At 39.7% G+C, this 25,392-nt stretch overlaps 1 protein-coding gene across 24 annotated transcripts in view; it reads right to left on the bottom strand.

Moving 5' to 3' along the window:
* Positions 1 to 25,392, bottom strand: part of EVI5 (ecotropic viral integration site 5) — a 144,375-nt gene that overhangs the window by 37,721 nt on the left and 81,262 nt on the right. For 20 of the 24 annotated variants that reach the window (XM_027821357.3, XM_043520931.1, XM_043520935.1 and 17 more), the window contains 2 exons: positions 25,059 to 25,205; positions 16,720 to 16,815 (listed from right to left, as the gene is read on the bottom strand). In XM_027821357.3, the coding sequence (XP_027677158.1) occupies positions 16,720 to 16,815; positions 25,059 to 25,205 (243 nt within the window). Of the gene's footprint in view, positions 1 to 14,309; positions 14,354 to 16,719; positions 16,816 to 25,058; positions 25,206 to 25,392 lie in introns of all 24 variants that reach the window. The other 4 variants (XM_043520938.1, XM_043520937.1, XM_043520946.1 and 1 more) reach the window with 3 other exon arrangements.

Raw genomic sequence — 25,392 nt, 5'->3', positions numbered from 1 at the left:
CAAAGTATGGCCCACGGGCCGGAGCCGTTTTAAGCCAGCCTGTGAGCTGCACCACGCGGTCCAGCCCTGCTCTGGCCAGGACGCTGGATTGGGGGCTGCACCACGTGGCTCCCAGAAGCCGTGGCATGGCCATGTGCCAATAGGAGCTGCAGGGACAGTGCCTGTGGATGGGGCAGCATGCAGAGCCACCTGGCCGCGCCTCCACACAGGAGCTGGAAAAGGAAGATGCTGCTACTTCCGGGAGCCACTTGAGGTAAGTGCCCTCAGAGCCTGCACCCCAAGACTCTATTAAATATTAAATATTTTTTTAAATATTAAATACAATTTAATATTAAAAACCACAATGTACACAAATACCAGGCTATTAAGATGAAGGTCAGGGTCCTGAGCTCACATCCATGTACTTTCTTCCAAACCTCTTTATGGCACGAGTTAAGGAAGGAGTCTCACGATACACTGAATTTTAGCTTCCATCACTTTCTGTCTACAATACTGACAGATGCAATTTCTGTACTTAATTATATAACATCTGTAAAGTATCCACTACAGAATATATTACTAGACTAATGACTAATCCATATACAGTATTTATCTACCCACAGAATGAGCAGCCATGAGCCAGAAAATGAGATGAAGGCAGCTTCTCTAGTCTTTCCTGAATTAGTGCAGGGCTGTTTGGGGTTTAATGCTTTGGCCAGTCTAGTTTTAGAAGCAACCCAAAGGGCAAAAAAACCCAACACCCACAAATAAAACTGGCTGTCCCTTTTATGGCAGCTTTAAAGTGTTCCTGCTATTTCTAATATAAGTAAGCAGAAGTTTCAAAATTTTACTTTCCTCCTTTGTTGGAGGACTGATGCATCAAAGTGGAAGGAGTAAATAAATAAGTTGAAAGGTGGGAAAGAAACAGCCCAATAACATCACTCACTCCCACTATAGATCAAGAATAGAATCCATTAGAATCAGCCCAGTGTATTTCTAGAGTAATTCCTTGTAATAGAAGAAATTTGTTTTTCTGTACTCAACAGAAATGACAACAATCTAGTGTATTTTTAAACCATGACAATATTATATGGAAACTAAATGAGGGCTCTGTTTCGAAAAACGGCTGTGTGAACATGGCACCTTATTCAACAAATCTGCTTACTTCAGTAACTAAGGTGAGTTTTTGTTGATTTTTACTCCTGCGAACATTGCAGAGCAAACTCAGCTATGACCGAATTAGCTGATTCCATTCCCTTGTGGGCAGAATTATTTATTGAATTTCAGTCAGTTACACCTGTACACAGCTCTCACTAAGGGTATAATTTTGCCTGCAGAACCTTCATTATTGGTGATGCAAGGGAAGGAAAGACGCCAGTTTATCTTTCAGATTTCATGGTGTCTGTAGAACTGGCAACTAGAAAAATATTCATACACCAAATACATATGATGTGGAAGTAGCTGACCTTGTGGGGTTCCCTGTGTGCCATTTTCAAGTGTCACTTTTCAGAGAAAAATGATGCAACTTCCCCTTGCAACACAAAGCACTAGAAGTTTGATGTTGTTGCTCTTAGTGGCTGTACTAAGTAACAGATTAAGTCTAGCTTCAGCAGTTTATAAATTGCAAGGACATAGGGAAGGAAAAACAAAGCTGGTCTTAGGACAAGGTACTAGGGCCTTCCTTCATGACTGCTGATGTTATCTCTAACTAGTGAGAGAGTTATTTTCATTAGAGTTCTTAGTCACGTAATGTACCACTAGGCTAACATCACTGGAAAAAATATAGCGATGTATTTAAACATTTTGAAAATAAAATTTACCAAAATTTACCAATATTAGGGTTGACAGTTTACATCACCAATGTAACTATTTAAAGTTATACAAAGTACTACCAACTCGTTGGAAAACATTTTAGGCATTACGTAAGAAGTTACAGTCATAATCAGTCTAAACTAAAATTCTTACCAAAATTATCTTGCCTTAAAAAGACAGTAATAATCTATTCTAACCAATGAATCAGTGGCATAAACACAATTTTATACTTCATAAACTTAAGTAAATATCTGATTTATAGTTTGGTGTGATTATAAAAGCCTCTTACTCAAATTATTTTCTCAAAACTGATGAGAGCTCACTAATGCATTTTACGCAGAAAATAAATTTAAGTTTTTAACTTCATAAAATGGATAAATTGCTTTTCCCTATTCAGATATATTTTAAGATTTTTTCTTTCACTTATGTTGATCTCAACTATTTTCTAGCAATTCCCATATGGTAGCTTCTGATAAGCAGGATGGGGTGGGGAATGCAACTAATATTTGTGAGGGACCCGATTTAAGGTTCTTTTTCAGACTTGCAGTTAACAGGGTTCCTATTTTAAGGCAGCACAGCTAGTGCAAAACTAAAGGAAAAGCTGAACAGAAGACAAAGGTTCTTAGTATATCTGCGTTTAGGATGAGATGGAGCTTTTGCATTTTAAGACATGATTTGAGCACACATTGATTTGTTAAACCCAATAAAATGTGTCCTATTTAAATCTTTGATTTCATGAGAGAAAATGAATCATTTACACAGATGCCCGTAACTGACCAAGATTGTGCAACTGTCCTTACAACTTTACAGTACCATGTTAAATTCTGTATACATTCTGGACCTCAACAAGGACAAGCCAGTACAGATAGTCCTTAAAAGTTTAAAAAACTTTAAAATTTTAAAAATGTTTAAAACTGCTTAAAAGTTTACAACAGCCTATATCTACCAAAGATTTTTCCCTTCCTCCCCATTTCCTCAGAAAGATCAAAATTATCTGAATTATCTTCTGTTCTGATGATACAATACCTTGATATATACGCTCGCCTGCTATCCTGATGTGGGGAAAACTTTTAGTTTAGGAAGTTCCTACTGCCATTGCAGAAACCGAAGTAAGGCCTAATTTTTTCACTAAGTTGTCCTTTAGCATCAGCAAGTTTCCAAGGAAGATCATCCATAAATGGTTCAATTGTTTCCACAACTGTGCAGTTTCAGTTGGGGCTTTAACCCAACATTAGATTATAAAGCACAACCTTAACTATAGTTTTGTGACCACTCCACCATAGTGTCTTCACATTTGACATTCCCCCTTCCCCCCATCTCTTATGAAATTATACCATACAGATTTGTATCTTGAGAAAACACTAACCATAGCAAAGTTAAAACCCATCAGTCATCGTGTCCAGGCAGCTTAGGCTTCTGCTTACACATCATAATTCTAGATGAATATCTAAGCTGTGACCGTGATCTAGCTACCACTGAGAAAATGAGATTGGTGAAGATACTGCCCCATGCCCCAAAGGTGGTCAAACACCCTGAATCTCCAAACATTCGTTGACCTATAGATGGAAGTTGTACAAAGGCTCTACCTTTGGTCTTTACTGCAATGCTCTAGAGAAAAATAAAATTGTTTACCAGCTTTGGCTTTATAAAGAAACCTTATTTTGGGGGATTAATTCCAATCTTAATACTGATCTTTCCATTTAGTTCCTAGTCATGAACTATGCTGAAAATGTATGGTTTGAGAAGTGGTAGCTGTAATAGGGACCTGAATTAATGCTGAACTGAAATAGACAGACAGGGAACTGAGGAGGTTGAAAAGGACAGGGAAATGGGACAGGAACTGAAAAGAAAAGTGGAGTTTTAACAAGTACTGAATGGAATTGAAACCAAGTTACGGATTCCTGACAGTAACACTTCATTAAATTTGTTATGTAAGCTATTCTCCCCCACAATGCACAACTTAAATCTATTACAAGGATTTGATGCCTTAGTGCATTTACCTGTTTATCCTTCTCAAATTAGTAACTAGAGACAGATCTGGATTAAGCACTAGGCTCAAGTTGGCCTTTGCCTAGGGAACAGGTTTTGGGGTTTTTTGTGGCGGGGATGGGGGGCACTAGATAATGTGATGTTATCTTCAGGCTGAAGAAAGACTGCTGTCATGAGGCTGCATGCTCCTGATGAAGGAGGTTGCTTCAGAGAAAGTAGCAAATGCAAACCCGTATCTACTACAAGCAGGGAAGAAGAAAAGCATGCCAGCCCTGCAGTCTTACTAACCCCATACCAACTAGTCCAGGCACCCCACCAGGCATAATCTACCCCATAAGAGGTAAGTACCTGAAGATGGGGTCCTGGCAGCCACCACAGCTTCAGGATGGTGCGCCCATCTACTTCAGGACTCAAGAACTAGGTTACTACCACAACAATTTACAGGAATAAGAGGACTGCCTGGAAAAAATGGCTGCTGCACCCTCTGGATCTCACTATTGGGGGTGGGGGTGAGGAGGACCTCACCTAACAGTTTGTACTACCTACTACCGCTTTTGCTTCTCTGGTGAGCCAAGTTCTTCCTTATCTGCTGCTGCCAATCTTCATACCACTCCTGTGGTATGATCAACTGTTTTTGTTTTGTTTTTTTTAACTCTTAAGAGAACTGATTAGTATAGTGCCTAAAAGCCAATAGGGTATATTGTGCTAGGACAAGGGAAGGTTTCTAGCCTGTGGGAGAAAGGAATGGGTCAGACTCTTGTCTCTATTGGATGCAGCCTGTTCCCTTTCCCCCAGCCAAACCCTCTGAGCCTGGGAACCTGCTGTGGTTTATGGTAGTTCAACTACTGAAGTTTGAAGAGAACTAGAACACTGAAAGAAACAAAAAGAGCAGAAGGCTACTGGCTCACAGTGAGAAGGACAAGAGCCCAGTAACACTTTGTTCTCATCCTTTAGTTTAGAATACGTATACAGTTCTTGAGTATTCTAATGGTTAAAGACTGAACACACTTGAAAACATCAAACAGTTCCCAAGTAAGATTTTCAAATGACAGTTTAAACTGGTGTCTCCCAACTGAAGTTGTGATACGAATAGTGTCTGACCTTCTGATTTCAGAGGAGGACCTAGCAAGACCAAAGAAATAAGGAACACTTCTGTTGGTTTAGGATATGAAAAAAACAGAACACAATAAATGTTCTTTTGCTGAAGTTACACTTGTTAGTATGTTTCATTTGGCAAGTCTTCTACAGCCAAAACAGTTAATTTATGCTCTCTTAAATGGTAAGAGCCTAAGAACAGTCATAGTGGGTCAGACCCAAGGAACATCTAGCCCACTATCCTCTCTGACAGTGGCCAATGCCAGATGCTTCAAAGGGAATGAACAGAATAGGGCAATCAAGTGATTCACCCTGTTGCCCAGTCCCAGCTTCTAGCAGTCAGAAGTTCAGGGACAAAGAGCACAGGGTTGCATCCCTGACCATCTTAGCTAACAGCCATTGATGATCTATCCTCCATGAACTTACCCGATTCTCTTTTGAATCTAGTTATGCTTTTGGCCTTCACAACACCCATTGGCAATGAATTCCACAGGTTGACTGTGTGTTGTGTGAAGTACTTTGTGTGTTAAACCTGCTGCCTATTAATTTCATTGGGTGACCCCTAATGTATGTGTTATGTGAGGGGGAAAATAACACTTCCTTATTCACCTTCAGACCATTCATGATTTTATAGACCGTTACCATATCCCCCCTCAGACGTCTTTTCCAAACCGAAAAGTCCCAGTCTTTTTAATCCCTCCTCATATGGAAGCTCTTCTATAGCCCTGATCATTTTTGTTGCCCTTCTCTACTTTTTCCAATTTTAATACTTTGAGATGGGGAACCAGAACTGCACATAATATTCAAGCTGTGGCCGTACCATGTATTTATAGTGGCATTATGATGTTTTCTGTCTTATAGCTCTTTCCTAATGTTGTTAACTTTGACTACTGCTGCACATTGAGCACATGTATTCAGAAAACTATCCCCAATGACTCCAAGATCTCTTTCCTGAGTAGTGACAGCTAATGTAGACCCATCATTCTGTATGTGTAGTTAGGATTATGTTTTCTAATATGCACCACTTTGCATTTAACAATGAAGTATGCCCAAAAGCCTAGACAGTAGATATAGCTCTTCTATAAATATAGTTTTTTTAAAAATGGGGGGGGGGGGGGGAAGAGCTGGTACCCTAACCACCAGCAAGCTCCCTATATATTCAGTGACTCTCTGGCTGTGGGCTTCTGTTGTAATATTTTGATCAAGAATTTAAATGATTTTTAAAGTTACATTTTAATAGCCCTTATGGCTGCAAAGAATAACTCAAATGTGAAAAGGGGTAAACTAATGTCTCTGAGAGCTAAAAGCTGTTAATTGCCACCATCATCATCAATGGTGTTAACTCTGAAACCTAATAAATGCCATTTTCCAAAAGGAAAATAAGGAAGTTAATTGAATTTCAATGGGAGCTGGGCATCTTACTTCCTTAGGCTCCTTTAAGAATCCCAGGCTTTGCTCTCAACTTTTCGTTAGCTATCTCACTGCTTAGCTGAGCAGAAATATCCAAGCTAGTGCACTTATCCTACTTTCTCAAACTGTCTGCTACCCAGCTACCAGAAGCTTTAAGTTTCCCCAACATACTAAAATGCATCTTCAGTTTGTCAATACAGACAGCAGCATACTGAAAAATAGTTTAAACTGTGCCCCAAAGTAGAGCTTGATGGCAAAACACAAGAGTACTGTACTTAACAGTCATACTACTTATTTTCCAATTTAATTCCATTAAAAAAAAAGCCAAAAAAACCCCTTAACTTTTAAATATACCTGAAACTCCACAGAGCCAACTCCATACCTTCTAGCAGAAGTTGTGCTCTGGGCTCTTTGTTGCCCTCCTTTTTAAAGTCCCCACCCTGAAATTCCTGTACCTTGGCCACAAAGATTGTGAAAACAGAACTTTTGATGAGGCTTCCTTCAGAAGTCATCACCACCTATGAAGCAACTGAAAGGAAGTGTGCTGCATCCACCATCTTGCCTGGGGCTAAATATACCAATAGCTCAGAACTCTCAGTTCAGCTTCCCATGGTTCTGTGCTAAAATACAGCCACAGTATTAAATGCTAAGTGTCTTTTTTAATCAAAGTTTTTTTTGTTTTGTTTTTAAAGAGTTGCCGGTTATATCTGACAGACATTATCTTTTCTTCACTACAGGGCTGTTTCAGAATTGAACTTGTGAATTCTAAATGGAATCTTAGTCTTTGTAAGGTAGAGATCACACCATTAAAGGAAATAACAGAAGCAATTAGTAATCTCTCTTTTCATATAGGTCTCAAAAATCTAAGGTTACACGTAGGATGTGGGTTTTTCTTTGGGAGCACTTTTACAGAAAATCTGTGGTGTTAGTAGAGGTCACGACACAAAGCAGAGTATCTGGTCTCTAGGCAAGTAATGAGTGTTATTTTAAACACTATACGTTTATAAGACGACTGAAGACTAAAATCTACAAGAGACGAGGCAATCTACAGCAAACAATTTTGGCAAGCAACGTGTATGTTATCAGGACAGTGAAAGGGTTTAAGAAAATATTGAGTCTAAACATTTTTAGTCTAAACGTTTTGGTGGGGTGTTTTTTGTTTAAGAATCTCAGAATGTATGCTCAAATATCAAATTAAGTCCATGTATCACAAGGATAGCTGAACACCAATGAATGAACCCCCCAGGAGTGTTGCCTCTGCATGTTCACACTTCCAGGATGCAACCCCCACACTTCCTGGTGCTGCTGACTTGGGAGAATTCTAGAAAAGCAATGCCCCTTGGTGTTGCAACAAGCATTCTCTTGTGGCACTGAATGTCAGAAGCCAATGTTACAAGAGAACCAGGAAGCCTCAGCCACCACAATTCCTTCTGATAAACAGAATCCCATTGGGGGTATCTAAGCTAAGTATTCTTTTCCTCCACTGGGGGAGCTGAACCAACGTTGGAAATCACTGTGTGGATGAGTCTCTGGCTCCAGAGGACATCTGATGCACGTTGGCCAGATTCACTTGGAGCAGATAACCGAGTCAGTGCTTAGGAGACTGTAAATAGCCAGCAGTTCAACTTACACTCCTACCTGAGACAGTATTTGCACCACTGCCACCCTATAGATAGTGGAGGCACGAGAACTGGAGTCCCATGGATTTAAAAGGAGGCTGCTGGCACAATGTTCTCTTGGTCCTCATTTTTGGAATTCTTTTCCCAGCTCTCCTCCAACCCCCCATTTGAAATGAACACAGTTTAACCTAAACCAGGTTTCTTTGTATATTGAGACCCACACAGATGGGCTCCTTAAGAGCTGGATTTTGCATCAGCACAGAAAGTTCTGGCACTGAAAGGCTTACTTCTCAGCACTAGTGATGAAGCCTCTGTGCTCACCCAAGACTTAGATTGGGTTTCATAGCTGAAATGTCACAGACTTCATCACGGATTTGCCTGGCTTTCCCTGACCTTTCCCCAAAGGCAAGTGACCAATCTTATGTGGGATCCCAAGACCATGTTTATAAGGCCTTTACGGTGAGGAAGGCACATAGCCCCTACTACCTATTAGTGAGGGTTCAAGGTGTGGAGAGACTGACCTAAGCAACCATCCAGAAAATGGGCTTCCTCCAGGCAGAACAGGAATGCAGAGCCAGGAACAGAAGGATGGAGGACCATGATGCAGCCACTTACATGCACCCATATTTCCATCTCTGTAGCCATTATTGGCCATATGACCAAAAAGAACAGACTTGGTACAAACAACAACTGTGCTCAGCAGTGTGAACTGCCAAACACTTTTTTTTTTTTTTTGTTACCTTGTATTAAAGTTTTAGAAAAAGTGAATCCTGAAAGTTACTCTAAATGTGGAAATATCCCTTAACCCATGGAAAGCTAGCCATGGAAATGAAGCAAATGAGAGAGACAAGGCCACACAGACCTTTTAAATCTAAGGTCCAGGTGTTTGGTGCCATAACAGGACACCTGAGCAGTCCCAACATATTGCTTTTCAGAAGGCTCTGGAATGTCAGGGACACGAGGATGTGGCATGTGCATTACACACATAGGAATATACAAAGGCCCCCTTGAAGAGTATAAGAAAGCTAGATCTGAAATATGAAAAAAAAGTTTAAGATAAAAATGATTTACATAGCTACCTCTGAGATGATCAGAACACTACAGTTCCTCAGATCACTAGATGAGAAATGATTGAATCAATAGCAGCCAAAAGGAGAGGCTCTTTTACCTTCTAAAATGTTTTTACTGATTTAGAACTGTCTACATAGCAGTAATCTGCCTCACCCTGACTTTCACAGTCACCTCGGAAGGCTTTTTAAACTCTTGCTGTGTGGTGAAGAGACACTTTGCATTAGAAAATGTAAATGAAGTTTATTCAGAAGGGTAAATGTGGTGAGTAGTGGCCTTTCAGTGACTTCAGGGTGACTCATCCTAGACTTTCAAAAAACACATCATAAACATCATGCACCACTATTGATAAGAGTAAAAAAGTTTCCTGTAATTTGAAAAAGATGGAAACAATTTCTTTACTTAAGTCAGTACTTGGAAAAGTTGTTAAACAGAGGTCACAGAAAGGCTTTATTCTAGAAAAACGGTGTTACAGGTTTAGACTGTGGAGGAGAGCTAGCACAATCATGGACTTCCTTTACAATTGTTCTCAACTGAGTTTTAAATGGATGGGACAGGGTAGATGCAACAAAATTATTTGAATTTGCCTAGAAGTGAGCCAGGAGGAAGCAATGTTATCCTTTAGGTCAGTCTGGACAGTGGGTAAGAGAATGAGTTCTGACCACTAGTTTAGTTTTCTGAAAAAAAAATAAAATAAATAAATAAATTGTACTCAAACCTAATTTTTCAAAAACACCTTAGATACCTTACAAAACAGGTCATGATTCCTTCCCTGAAGGCTTTATAATCTAAATTTAAATTGACAAATGGGGGGTCAAACACAAGAAGGGAAGCAGAGGTAAGAAGAGTGGCAAAGGTGACAATTCATTTAGTAGTATGAATCTTGTTGGTTTGCTTTTTTAATCATTTCTTGGATTTAAGTTCACACTGTTGGACAGAGGCTAAATTTTATATTTGTTTTCAGTTCTCTTTAAAACTTGAGTACTCTGAGTAACACAGAAATGAAACAAGGAACAGGTTTATATGCCTTTTGCTTAGGAATCTCTGTGGAATGGATTATTTTTTGCACTTAAATATGTTCACTCAGACTAAAACCCTCAAAACCTACCAACATCAGGAACTGAATGCCTTAAACCATCAGGGAAAACTGCATTCAACGTACCAAAAAACAACATTTCCAGTTATGAAATGTACCTAAATATCCTACGGTTATAGAGAAATAAATAATCAAAAGCTATTTTGTTAGACAATTATATCCACTGTTAAGTACTAGAATTTTGCATTTCCTTTTATCTACCATTGTGTTTAACCTAAACTAAAAGTGATCCAAAACAGTGATTTAAATTTAGCACCTATATACGTACAGTCAGATCAGTATTAGTGTGGGTGTAGTGATACTTCATATGTATTACAAATTTAACACCAAGTGTCTTGCACTTGCACCTAGGAAAAAATTCACAGAAAAATGCATGATTTAGGCTAAACATGATTATGGCCCAAGTTGGTCTGACACTTAATCCCTAGAGTTTCTTAGAAAAGCACCCTTCCCCCTCAAAAGGAAGAGTATGTGGTAACTTGACTTCCCCCCCTGCATTTTTATCAACCCTACAACACTGCCACAAGGGTAGCCGTTTGTGATGCTCCAAGTTAAGTTTAATCACTTAGTTTTAGAGTCAGCCACAGACACTCCATAAATTCCTGTTATCCAGAGTGCATTTTAAGACTTGAAATACAAGTAGTAATGTCTTAAAGAGGAGTGATCCTGAAGGACCCTCTTGCATCCCTGGGTTAGGTCAGAGCAATGATGAGAGGGCTGGAAGTGACCATGCAACAGAACAATCTTAAGAGGACACATGGAGGCAGATCCTTCTCCACAGAAAATTCTTATCTCTCTATTATAGATCGGGCAGTAGCATAGTTTAGTTTTGAGGCTGCCTGACACTTCCAGTTGTAAGGCCCCGTTTTCATGTGCTTTTAAAACAGATGTTAACCATTTGGAATAAAATTTTCTATGTGGGTGTCTGCCTCAGGCTGCATCTATTCTGGAAAATTTCAGCCAAAACAGTTCAGCAGTTAAGGACAAGACTAGAGAAAATTACCAGATTTTCCAGTGTCAAAATTCTGGAGACCTTCTCTTTGGAAAGCTTTAAAGCATGGCCATGATAGAGCAAAGATTTGAATTTTGGCAGGGAATAGCCTTTGTGTCAGGGATGTGCCTTTTGTCATCCTGGTGAAAATCCACCCAAATTAGGCCAATGTATCAGACTTTGAAAAAAATGGCAGACAACACATGTTCCGTGGAGACTTGCTTGAGGTTTACATCTAATCTCAGAAGATTCCAGCCTCACTGAGCATGCTCCATTCCCTCATAGCTCCTAATGCTAACCACACTGTGTGCACAATCCCTACAGAGCAAATGGCCAGGCACTGAAACTGGCGGCCTGTCTTCCTTTTATTCTCAGTGACCCCTCTGCTGGCAAACGGGTATTGTGGGAGAGGAACCCACCTGACAAACACATAGGGAACAAAGAGCCAAACCCAGGATATTGTGGGTGAGTAGATGGCACAACAAGCCTGGTGAAGAGGCTGGGACAAAAGAAAAAACTAGCAGGGCAAAAAGACAGACTTGGAACCAGTTGGGGGAGGGATTGGAGATTAGACAAGGAGCCAGGATGAGCATGGTGACTGGCTGGGAAAAAATTAGAACAAGAGGAGGTGAAGACACAAATCGAATGAGAAGCCCAGGGGTGGGCAGGAGAGGCAGGCAACTGGAGACCAGGGAGTGAACTGAGTTAGCTAGCCAAGGTAACTGGGGACAAGGAACTAGAGAGGTGGGGAGACTGGGATGGAGTGTAAGGAGAGGTAATATTAGGATTTACCAGGGAAGAAAACTGGGACTGCCTAGATGAGAAGACAATGGGATGAGGAGCCAGTGGTGAGATAGAAACAGGGACAGGTTGGAGGGAATGGGTCAGAAAAGGTCCAACTTAGGGTAAAATGGCACAATAGTCTATGCACACTAGAGAACTCCCCCGAAGCCTAGAATCAAGTCCACAATTCCTGAGTCACCATTCCTCTGCTGGCAGCAAATATCCATCACTCACTAGCAGTGTCTTCTCCTTTAGTACTTGTCCACATAGAGGATAAGATCATCTATTTCTGCTATCTATTACTCTGTTAGTTCAAGTGGCAGAAGTCTGTCATGGATCTAAAGGTTCCTACCCTGCTGGTGAACCATGTAGAAGGTCAATATGATGCCACATGACTGAATCAGTCTTTCCCAATTTTCTTTAATAAGATCGGAAATTACACACAAACTATGTTAAAAGAACTTTAAGGGTGTAAAGTCAAGCACTCAAAATTTAAGAAATAAAACACAGTATGTGATAATCAGACTGGATCATAATACATATGGGCCAAATTAAGATTATGTATGCAATCTCAATTCTGACATTTCCTAACTTTTGAGTGCTTGACTTTGCAACCTTAATAATGTTAATGTAGGGTTTGTTTTTTGTGTAATATAAAGATAGATCTGCAGCTTCTTAAAGGCAAAACTTCTGTTTGTGTTTTATTTGGGGCTGTAGTTCACTAGCTCTAGAAATAAGCATTTATTCTCCATGACTATTCTATTGTTTTTTGGTTAAGGCGTTATGAAGGCTTTGGGTATGGATTCCCGAAGTAGTAGGTTTTGAGCATAAGCTTCATTATTGCTACCAGAGGTACTATCTTTAAGCTAAATGTTGTAGCAGTGTTAGTCCCATGATATTAAACAAGGTGGTTGAGGTAATATATTCTACTGGACCAACTTCTTACTGAGAGACAAGTTTTTGAGCTACACAGACCTGAAGAAGAGCTCCGTGTAGCTCAAAAGCTTGTGTCTCACCAACAAAAGTTGGTCCAATAGAATATATTATCTCATCCACCTTGTTTCTGCAATATCTTTAGGAGAAGTTATCTGCTCACAATGCTTTTCATATGTTGAAAACTTTAGCATAATCTAGTTAATCACAAATGAGCATTTTAAAATGTCTATGTCCTAGAGTTATGTTAGAGAAACTAATATTTCTACTGAAAGAATACAAACTCAAGTTTAAAGTGATGTGTCTGTACATAACCGGGATATGACAAAACAATGGCCAAATACTGGAATACAAAATGCAGCTACTTCAACAGACTGATCTGAAACCTGTTAATAGGATCAGTAGCACACAAAGGAAACTGAACAGCGCAAGCTTGAAAAATGAGCAACTCTGAATGTCAGACATGACAGAATGACTTCATACCATAAATGGATTACAAACAGAAGAAAACATCCACTTTTCTTATTTCCGAAAAAAGTGAATGCAGCTCATTGAAACAAGCTACAGAATGTTAACAGGAAACATCAACGAGGCCTGCTAAAACAAGGTCACTACTTAACAAGTATTTTAATACAGCCAAATGGAAAGTTGCACATCTAGGAACAAAGAATGCAAGCCATACCTACAGAATAGGGGACTGTATCTTGGAAAGCGGAGAGATTGAAAAGAATTTAGGGATGATAAAGGACAAGCAACTTAACATTAGCTTTTAATGTTATACTGTGGCAAAAGTGATCGTTGGATGCATAAACAGGAGTAATGAGTAGGGAAGTGTTTGACTGTATATTGTTAAAGATTCTAGAACACTGCACATACTTGTGGTGTCCATTTTTTTAAGAAGATGTTGAAAAATTAGAGAGGGTACAGAGCAGAGCCACAAAGATAGTATGAAGGCTGGAGAAAATGCCTTAATATGAGGCTTAGAGAGCTCAATCTATTTATCCTATCAAAAAGAAATTGAAAGGTGACTTGATTATGTTGTCTAGACCTTCTCTGGGAGAAAACACCAGGTACTGAACAACTCTTTACTCTAATGGAGAAAAGCAAACAAGAACAATGGCTGGAAGTTAAAGCCAGACAAATTCAAATTAGATATACGGCACAAGTTTAAGACCGTGTTTAACTACTGGAACAACCTACCAAGGGAGGGTGAATTCTTCATCTCCTAAAGTCTTCTAATTAAGACCAGATGCCTTTCAGCAAGAAGGTCTGCTTTAGTCTAAAATTATTGGGCTCAATATAGAGATAATGGTGAAACTCTACAGCCTTGTTATACAGGAGGCTAGACTAACTAGTTCAACTGCACAACTCCTGAACGCATGCACCAGTGCAGCAGACCTGCTCTACAAAATGGCATTCTCCACACAGCATGACCTCACATGCACTGTACGTGTGAGGTCACACTGCAAGAGGATGCCATTTTGTTTCTGTATGCAGCCCATAGAGGTGTTGTGCAACTATGCATGCGACTCACGTCGCTGAACCATATGATCCAAAGGCCCCTTCTGGTCTTAAAATCTAGGATTTAAAAAAAGTGGATAAAAGTGTAGAACACCTTTTTTAATAAAATGTTTGTTAGTACATATGAAGAGTACATGAGAAGAGATTGACTAAAACGCAGCTATTTTCCTGTTATCTTGCTTCAGAGATAAGCAATTCATCTGTAATAATTTTTACTTATTATGCATTTCTAAGGCACTTATCACACAGTATCTAGGCACAATGTGATAAAACAGATGATTGCTCTATCTTTCAATCATTTTTGTGCCTACTGTGCTTGAGGAAAAGTATTCATGGTAAAGGAAGCTTCATAAAGGCTCTGTTAACTTTATTTGTACACAGCAGCCTATAAAGCAGACATCAGTGTCGCAAAGAAAATGAACAGATGCTGTATCACTTTCTCGTACAGACAGCAAGACAAGAGTGCAGTAAAGGAATAGGTTGGGATTTTAAAAAAAGAGTTTGGATCATGTAAGTATAGCTAAGGGGAAAGGAAAGAAGATACAGTAGTTGAGGGATCAAAGGGAGAAAAGCTTGGCCACAATAAGCTAAAGAGAAATGTTTTGAAGGCAACATTTCAGAGGAAACGACTGGGGCAATTTAGGAAGTCTCTCTGTACAACTAGGAAGTCTGACTGATATTATGAAGTTGGTGCTACAAAATTACAGCATCACTCAATGCCTCTAAGTAAATATGGAATCTACTATGGGCTGGCAGGGCTGTGTTACATAGCTGGCAGCTCAGGGACAACGACAACTTCTTAGAATGTAATGGTCACCTATCCAGGTGGAAATGCCTGAAGCCAGAGGACACTTAAGCCAGAAGAGATTTCTCCCAATTTGTTTGCAGGGGTAATGGAAATGGAGAAGGTGGAAAGTTACCAGCAGCGTGACACAGAAAGAAGTAACAAAGGAGGGGTTTAAAAAAAAAAAAAAAAAAAAAGGGACTCATAGGGGAAAAGATCAGCGCAAAGAAAGGGGCAAGAGGAAGAGGACAGACTGGCCAAGGCCAGAGAAGAGGAGCTGGGGGAAGAAGACTCCACATTTCAGAACACAAGCCTGGACAGCTCCCAGAGAATCTTCACCCCATCCCAAATTATACTTTGGAGTGTTGAGGAAACAGGCAGGGAAATATACATAGGGTTTTGTTTTTTAAAAACTAGATCCATGTATGTCATGCAATTAAATAAAGAGCAATGGTTTTAGAATCCTGTGCAAAGTATCTGAATTTCATGCATTATGCCTACCCCACAGCCCATGAAGTAGTAGATTGTGGATTCACACCACCACCTGGCTGGAGTTCTGGGAGAGTTTTTAAGCTGGGCAATGCAGGAGGAAAGTTTGAGGACTTAGCAATGGTTCCAGGGACTGGGCAGTAGTAGGGCATGTGGTCACCGCTCTCAGAAGGGGCATGCTAGACAGAGGGTTTGCACTCGAGAGACCGTGTCTAGAGACTCCTAGACAGCAGCAGTGCCTGGACTGTGTTCTGACTCTAGAGGCTTAGAACACCAGGGGATTCGGGGGCTTGATTCCCTCAAATCAATCTGGTGAGTGGGCAAGAGGAAGCTCTCAACTGAAGTTGTTACAGCAACTCAGAGGGAAGAAAAGTCCCAGTTAAGACAGCGGTTGACATTCAGCTGTGAGAAGTTGTAAGGAGGACAATCAAAACTGGCACAGCAGAGTTAAGACAGAAGAGTTGTAGGTGAGACATGGGGTCAGATTTTCGATAGCAGAAAAGTACCTAAAGGGTACATAATTGTCACTGATTATCCCTAGAGCCAGCAAGTCATCAGGCCATGGAATAATATAGGCCCAGAAGTATAGATTGAAAGTGAGGGGGTTGAAATAGAAGCTTAAGAAAGCACCCTCAGATACTACAGGCCATAGCAAGAGCAAGACTATTATAGTTAAAGTCAAACAATATATAGCTGAGAATTGAAATGTGGGTTTAGGACAATGCCTACACTTCTGGCCCTGGCAGTACAATTGGGCAAAACAAGAAAGGTGATTGGAATTAAACGATGAGAATTTTTTTTTAAATCTAAAAGGAGGTTTTCAATTTTTGAAACATTCATTGGTAGTTTACATTTCATTGACAAAGTCAGCAAAGGCAAACAGGCAAGTCAGAAGCCAAGAAGAAATGCATGGCTCTGTCACTTGCATGGAAGCAATAATTAACATCCCAGAAATATATTTATTTGACAGAAAGCAAGGTCTTTATTTCTAAAAGGAAATATTCAACAGTATAGCATTACCCAACATTAGAGTAGCATGGCCTTGTGCTTAGGTAAGAAGGAAAAGGGAGCCAATAGAAGGGATAATGCTAAATAAGGATGGGGCCAGTACTATGTTGCACATTTAGCATTTGCAAGTGTTATTTGTTACCTGGATTTCCAGTTCAGCAATGTGCTGCTGGAGTTCTGCCACAGCTGCTATGCTGTCTGCTTCACGGAGTCTCACTGCCATCACTTCTTCCTTGTTCTGAAAAAGAGTTGAATAGGGCTAAGCTGTAAAATCAAGAGAGAACTTTCTCTGATATTTTGGGTTTCTGAGGGGGAGGCTCCCTGAGCCAGGGGTTCAGCCTGAGCCTGAACATCTACATAGAATTTTACAATCCTGTAGCCTGAGCCCAAGTCAGCTGACATGGGCCAGCCATGGATGTTCAGTTGTAGCGTAGATATACCCTAATTTATTCCTAGCAGATGAAACTCGAGATGGGGCTCTTCCTCCCTGTCCCCCTTCCTTCCTTCCCCATTCCTCTATTTTGTTCTTTGTCTTCCCTTTATTTGGGGGATGGGGGAGAGGGAGGAGAAGAAATATAAATAAAAAAGTGTTAAAGATTTTAATAGCCAGGAAAAGGACTAGATTAAGAGTACAAGTGAAGTATTCTCTTCATCCACAGAAGTGATATAGCATAGACAGTAACACTGCAAACCAGTGTACCTCAACAGTTGGCATGTAAAGCACACCCCTAGCTGTCAAAGGCTTAGTCTCCATAGTAATTCAAACATTGGCCTCCCAGTGCTAACAAGGTATCTATCACAGGAGTCCATGCCCTCTCAACTGACTCATTTCACATAAGGCAACTGGTAATGTTACCATCAAACTGGATTATCTGTAACAGTGACAAACCACTATAACTAAAGTCCTTTTAATCAAGCACCTGAGCCATATATCCTAGCAGTGGTTTAAGTGTATGCCATTCTACAATGCAGATGTTTGACATTCAAGTTAGAAAAAAAATCAAATTTAAATAATCTTTTAGCTAAACATTGTGGGGAATGGAAGTTAGTTCAGACCACAAAGGTCCTATAAGATTCGTATTGTGTGAAATATCTTTAGAAGTCTACAGAATAAATTTCCCTAAATTTGGAGATTGTCACACTTCCATTAGAGTTTGATGCTTGGTTTTTTTCAGCTATTTGAAAGCTGATAACTGTGCTATAGTTATCAGAACTTGGATAGATAACAGTATTTCTGATAGGTTTCAGAGTAACAGTCGTGTTAGTCTGTATTCGCAAAAAGAAAAGGAGTACTTGTGGCACCTTAGAGACTAACCAATTTATTTGAGCATGAGCTTTCGTGAGCTACAGCTCACTTCATCGGATGCATACTGTGGAAACTGCAGAAGACATTATATACATAGAGACCATGAAACAATACCTCCTCCCACCCCACTCTCCTGCTGGTAATAGCTTATCTAAAGTGATCAAGTTGGGCCATTTCCAGCACAAATCCAGGTTTTCTCACCCTCCGCCCCCCCCACACAAACTCACTCTCCTGCTTGTAATAGCCCATCCAAAGTGACCACTCTCTTTACAATGTGCATGATAACCAAGGTGGGCCATTTCCAGCACAAATCCAGGTTTTCTCACCCCCCCCCACCCCCACTCCAAAAACCACACACACAAACTCACTCTCCTGCTGGTAATAGCTTATCCAAAGTGACCACCCTCCCTACAATGTGCATGATAATCAAGGTGGGCCATTTCCAGCACAAATCCAGGTTTTCTCACCCCCCCGCCCCCATACACACACAAACTCACTCTCCTGCTGGTAATAGCTCATCCAAAGTGACCACTCTCCTTACAATGTGCATGATAATCAAGGTGGGCCATTTCCAGCATAAATCCAAGTTTAACCAGAACGTCTGGGGGGGGGGGGTAGGAAAAAACAAGGGGAAATAGGCTACCTTGCATAATGACTTAGCCACTCCCAGTCTCTATTTAAGCCTAAATTAATAGTATCCAATTTGCAAATGAATTCCAATTCAGCAGTTTCTCGCTGGAGTCTGGATTTGAAGTTTTTTTGCTGTAAGATAGCGACCTTCAAAATCAGACCCATTTAGATTTTGAACTGTATTTTTTTTTTTATTCTGGAACAGTCATTACAGTAATTTTAAAGTTGGCCTTTTATTGGATCTTGTAAACAAAGAACATCAGTTGTTTCCCATCACTGCACTATTAGAGCACGTTGTGGACATGACTTTTCCTTTTGTTACTTGACTATCACTTCTACAGCCATCAATTAAATTAAATTTCAGACTTAGTTACTAGAAGATTACAAAGACTAAACAAAAATAAAGAGCACTCCCTCTTTGATATTGTAAAGTGTTTTTTTCTAAATTCTGACTTTCACAATAACTGTGGACCTGTTCTACTACATTAGTTACCTGTATTTTTCAGAGTGATGAAAACCGTAGCGTCAACAAATGTAATGCTACTGACTCAGACCTCATCTCTCATTCAGGCTGAGGGCCATATTCTGCCCTCAGTTCCACCCATGCAGGGCTGCTGGGTTACTTCACCTTAAAGCAGAGTTTAGCCCTAACAGTATAGTAACTGGATTCCTTTTAATCTGACTGTGCTGATTACAAACAATTCAAGATGACATCATACAGCTGGTGAATTGCTGATCAGATACAACGCTTCAAATTCTTGATAAAGTTTGAAGTGTTCACAAGTCGATGTATCTGCTCTCAGTTAAGATGAGAAGTATGGTCAACTTATTCAAAATTAGACTAATACACTGATGGTACATAGCAGGTGATTTTACAGTTTCATGACAAATAACTGAGGAATGAACAGTGGACCAGCTAATGTCTCAGAACCAGAAGATGCAGCATCTTTCACTTCAGCAGTGGGAAGCGTGCCAATAAAAAAACCCTAGCTCCCTTTATTGAGCAGCCTCTTCTTAGTCAGATGCTGCATAGATCTGTGAACTTTGCTCAACTGGACTTATTCTTGGAGAAATTCAAGGAATTAAACTGCAAAGCAGTAGCATCCAACAAGGAAATGATAACACTGCAAAGGAACTATTCTCCCCCTCCCCAAGCAGGAGACTGGCAATCAGGACAGGAGTCTAAGACCTTTTTTGGGGGGGGTCAAGGTTTTTCAAGAAAAAATATCCTGACTGCATGACTTTGTCTATACTTTAAAGTCATTTGCTCAGATATACAATTCTCTTAATTAGTCCTAATATTACACATTTCTGACACAGTAAGTTTTAGATGAGAGGATACGATCCCAGAGAGGAAGGGAGGCCTAATTAGGTGGCTCTTAAAACACTGGATGGAGGAACATGAAGGAAGAGATCAACCCTATTAGGTTTGGAATATTAGTGAATAGTTGCCCACTGGACACCATATTTTTGAACATCCATAGCATGTTAAATTTTCTAGCTTTCAAGAGGGTTGTGCTGAAGTGGCCCAAATATGAAAATCATTTAGGTAGGACTCCAACCAATTTCAAAACATCTATTGTCAAATTAACTTGCATTTGGGGAATGAAGATCTGTGTCACCATTTCAGGCAAGAGACTTGAGGACTTCATGTAGCCTCTACTGTTCCTCCCCTCTGACCCTGGGGCCCCCACATGTCCTCTTAAAATACCTAGATTTTCAGTGATGGCCATAGCAATGTTAATTATACATATCATTCCCAAACACTGCAACAGTTCTTATACCTTCTAGTTCCTTACATTGACATATTTTCTTTGGTTCAAAGCATTTCTGCTTGAACCATGTCTAGCAGACCCCATCTATACTTTTAGTTGATGTAAAATGAAAATATTTAAAACTAGAGAAGCTAGTGGCCCTAATACTGCAATGGAAAACCTCTCATTTTATTCCAAAGAGGTTATATTGATGACAGTCATGCTAGTAAGGAAACTCCCAGATTTAGATTGTATACATACTTGAGGTTTTTCTGGTTACCCATGCAGATATTCTAATTTTAATATCTCTTTACTTGGCTGAAAGAGTCACCATACATGCCTGTCCCTCAGGAAATTAAAGAACACAGTTTATGTACACGGGAGACCCATTCAGTTCTCAGCTAGAAGAATGAAGATGGAGGCTTTGAGGATGTGTTCGGTTGCTATTGGAGGGGGAAATGGGTGGGAGAGGAGAATCTGAGATCTCTCCACAAAAGGTAATGCTAACATGAAAAAAATATATTGCTTGGGGGGACTTGCAAAAGTTTCACCTTCTCTGTGTGCATTAAGTTTTGCAAGTGAACAGAAAGCTTATTACATTTTCTGGCATGTTAAGTGCTATTATAAAACTGGTTCTAATAGGTTTTCTACTACAAAATGCTACTTTAAATAAGTGCTTGTATTTTGGTAGCAACCACCCAGGCTTTAGCTTGCAGTCTAAAACAAACATACACTGTGTGAAGAGGGATGCAATCAAGATTATATAAACAGCACACAAGGCACATTTTAAAAAATAACTATACTCAACCACCCTTCAAACCTATGCATTATTAGTTGACTAACTTTTTGCAAATATCATGGAAACAGTGGGTCTTGGAGGAATGCAAGGCGGCAATATTTGCCCTTAAAGATCAGTTCAGGAAGGGCATTCCAAGCAGAAGGTTGCATGAAAAAAGCAAGAAGAGTTGGAGATGCAAACATAGGGGAATCAAGGATAGCCTTGTTGGCAGAGCAGGAGACAAGAGGGACAGAATTGTCTTAAGGACTGTAGTAGAAGTTTAACAAAATGCTGTGGAAGAGGGGGAGCAAATGGAAGCACTCAAGAAGGTGTGAGAGAGATGTGTTTAGAATAAAAAGACAAGGAAGATTCTAGCAGTTTTGTTGTGAATAGCCTAGGGATGGATGATGTGGCTGTCAGGGAGGTCACAGGAGTCACTGTAGTAATACCGGAGATGAGGAACTGAACAAAAGGTTTACCTGATCAACTAAGAGGGGGAGGCACACTCAAAAGTGTTATAGAAAAATCTGGATGTGGCCTGGATATGTGGGATAAGGCAGAAGGAGTCAAATATAAACATCTAGGTTTATGGGCAGTAGGAAAGATGATGGTATTGTCAAGAGTAACAAAAAGGGGAGGAGGCTTGGAAAGTAAAGATAGGGAGTTCAGTTTTGCCCATGTTGTGTTTAAATTGCAGTGACACATCCAAGATGTCAGAAAGACAGGCTGAGATGTGGGATAGGTTGGAAGGAGGTGATTAAGAGTGGAAAAGATAACTCTCAAACCTATCCACATACACATGGTAGCTGAAGTCATGCAAGAAGCCCAAAAAAATGTTAAAGGAGAAGTTGGTCAAGGGAAGAGCCTGTGTGACTGCCCACAAAATAGGAGGATCCACTGAGATACAATGACAGAATGATCAGAGGGTAGAAGAGCCAGGAGAGGACACAAATACCCAAGGAAAGACAAGATGTCAAGAGAGCAAGTGACCAGTTTTATAAGCAAGTGAAGGAGGATTAGGTAGAGAGCCAGAAATTCTGGCCATGAAAGGAGTCAGAGATCCTGGTGAGATTAATTTCAGTGGAATGAAGGGGCCAAGTGGAGCTAGAAAAGAGGAACTGCAGGCAACAGTGGCAAATAGTGCCTTTGAGTTTAGAGATTAAAGGATGGGAGAGGAAGTAGCTGGAAAGGCAGGTGGAATAAAGGGACTGCTTCTTGAGGATGGAGAGACCACAGCATGCTTTTATTGAGGGGTAGAAGCAAGAGGCAAGTCAGGGAGGAGTGGGTGTGGGGACAACAGGAGGACAGCAGGCACGACAGATTATATCAGTGATAGGATTTTGGGGAAGGGGAAAGTGGAGGGAAAATTAGGACAGTCCTACTTAAATTAATCACAATCGTCTATTAATACAATTTACAAATAAAAAATGTATATTAATGTCATTATGCAGGATTCTGTACAAAAAAATAGATATGGGGCCTGTTCCAAGCTTACATTCAAAGTCATAGTTCAGATAATGTGCCAGAATGCCAAATAATCTCCATTTGGCGCAAATAACTTGATTTTAACTTCATATTAACATTATCCTGACAGATCTCAGAGCATCACAAATGTGCATTTGTGAAGCATGTTGTGATATAAGCCTCATACACCTCTCAGGGACTAATGATTATGATCCAAAATTCAGGGTCTAGCCAGGATCATAGTTAGCATTTCCACCTCATTCACTGGCCACAAGGATTATACCTGACAAACACACAGTCCCTGCTTGCACTGAATATCCACTAGCCTCTCGTCCCAACCCATTTTAGAGCAAGATTTTCCATGCCAATTATCCAGATGAGGATGGATACAAACTTAATCTAGAATCTGGATTAGAGGATACTCAAAGTGCTCTCTTACTTTATGAAAAGGATGAGGATACCCCACTTCTTTGCAATATTTAATAAGGATTTGATGTGATTATTAGTATTAAACCCTATGAAAAAAGAATTTACAAGTGGGGAAGTGTCATTACTTACACACTAAGAAATGCCACCAATATATAAAACAGTTGTGAACATCTAGTAAGGAAATCAACATATGGAAAGCAGTAACTGATTCGGCATTAGAAACCAACTCTTATGTAGAATGAAGTGCTGATTCTAGTCAGAGGAACAGAGAGCTAACACTTAATATTCAGTGGGCAGATTCCTAAAAAACAACTTTCATTGGCTTGTCAAATTCCACTGCACATTAATACCCAATTACCTGTACACTTATTTTAGGTTGCATTAGAAAAAAGGAGGCTAGCAACAATACAATGTAAAGAGCAGGAAAAATGAAAATCCTTTCTAAAGAGATATTGAATGTCCTAGGGGAGGAGGACTAGAGTATATCTAAGAGAAATGGTAAACACCTTAAATTAAAATCAAATGAAACTGAATAAAAAAAACTCTTCACTGGCAAAATGACGTTAATTAGGAGACTGGTTAAGAGACAGAGGTGCTGAATACATACTACACTTCGTAGTTTAGGGTGATTAAAGTTAGGTCAGCATAGTTTAGTGTACAGAAATCTAGTCAATTAAACTGTATTACCCGGAAGAGAACACTTTGAAACACACACAAATTTTGTTATTTACAGGTTTGAGAGATATTAATATGTATAGTTTTCTTACAATAAGGATGTAATTTCATCTTTGGGATTTAGTGACAGTGATAAACCACTCAAGCTTCACTCTTGGTTTATATTGTCATCAGAACCCATTGATGGTATTACAGCCTTACAAACACTTGGGTGCATGTTATTTCTTACTATATGCATACATTTTGAATAAGAGTGTCATCTGAGAAATTTTTTCCTTGAAATATTTTTTTCAACTTTGCCCTGCATAATGAATTTGGAAACATCTGGAACTTAAGTGTAAACATAAGCCATTTACTTTTGCTAAGGCAAAACTCAGATATGTTCATGGACACATTTGGAAGCTGATTCAGTATATGAACACAACAGTGTACAGCTGAAGGTTTAAGACCATAGTTTGATTATTGATGTGCCGCTCATGCTATTCTTTTGGATTATACTAAAAACTGACACAGAAGAGATATTGTATATATTCAATATTTTAGTTTACTTTACTAAAGGAATCCTACCACACATGTGTACTGAAAATTAAGTACAGTAAAGACATGCTTTTAACTTTTGTTTTCAGCTTCTGATATGGAAAAGAATTTTACACACTTGAGCTGAACGACTTTTGGTTTAAATAGTGTCACTTTTAGGCTAGGGGCAATGATAATTTTGAAGTATGGTTTTACAAGGAAGTTCCTAAAAGTCTTGCAAGACTCCATGTTTATGGTGTCTGATTGTCCAAATTTGGTATAGCAGTTTAGAAAGAAAAAATTGTGATTTTTTAAACTAAAAAGTGCAAACTGGACCTGGGATTTCAAAGTCAAGCCAGACTCTTTCATTCTTGTGGATTGACCACAATGAAGAGGTCTGTTCTACCCAGCCTTCTTGGACACAGATTGACCAATTGTAGACACTCTACAGAAAGACAGGCTGCCACTGGACAGTGGGTACCGTCACACCCTACCCTGGCGACATGTCCCCTTCCACCCTAATTCTACCCTTGCGACCCCTCACACAGCTATAGTGATTCTGCTAACCAGAATTAAGGTACTATAAAGTACTTTGTCATAAATGCAATCAGTTATGTCTGAGTAAACCATGTTCAGAGTCTGCTGTGTAAGTCTGTGCCTTTTATAGAGTCACTGACTTTAAAGTGTAGTTCTACTCAAAAGTTAACTTTCACAGGACCACAAATTAGAGGAGAAGGTTGTCATCCCTCCTTTTGGTGGGTGGTAAATCCAAGATGATGTTTCTAATTCACTAGAAAATGTAAGGTTTTGCTTTTGTGAGGTTTGTTGTCTATATAAAGCTGAAAATATGGATCTGGTTGTCACAAATAAGAAAGAAGAATGTGAATATATACTTTGTACATGAATGGTGTGCTCATGATGCTGGTTACCTTGCACTCAGTCTCTGCTTGTTTACGTTTTGCTTCACTCAGCTGAGCAAGAAGCCCTTTGTTCTGCGCAGAAAGATATTGCACCTTTCCTTGTAGATTGCTCACCTCTTGCTCTGCCCTCCGTAAATGGTTACTGTTGATGTGGTTCTGACATTTATAAAAAAAGTGTGTCAGAAGAGGTCTTATCACACCTACCTAACTAGACAAGGAAAGCACTAACATTTCTTCCAATAGATATTTTATAAACAGGATTTACAAGTCAGTTTTATTTACAAATTCACTAAATCAAAAGGTTATTTTATTGAGCAAGAAGCATTCCAAGATTTGTTGCAAT

Source organism: Chelonia mydas, chromosome 8 (genome assembly GCF_015237465.2).
Source record: "Chelonia mydas isolate rCheMyd1 chromosome 8, rCheMyd1.pri.v2, whole genome shotgun sequence".
In the NCBI taxonomy this organism is placed as follows: Eukaryota; Metazoa; Chordata; order Testudines; family Cheloniidae; genus Chelonia; species Chelonia mydas.
This window is presented reverse-complemented; position numbering and strand designations above follow the sequence as displayed.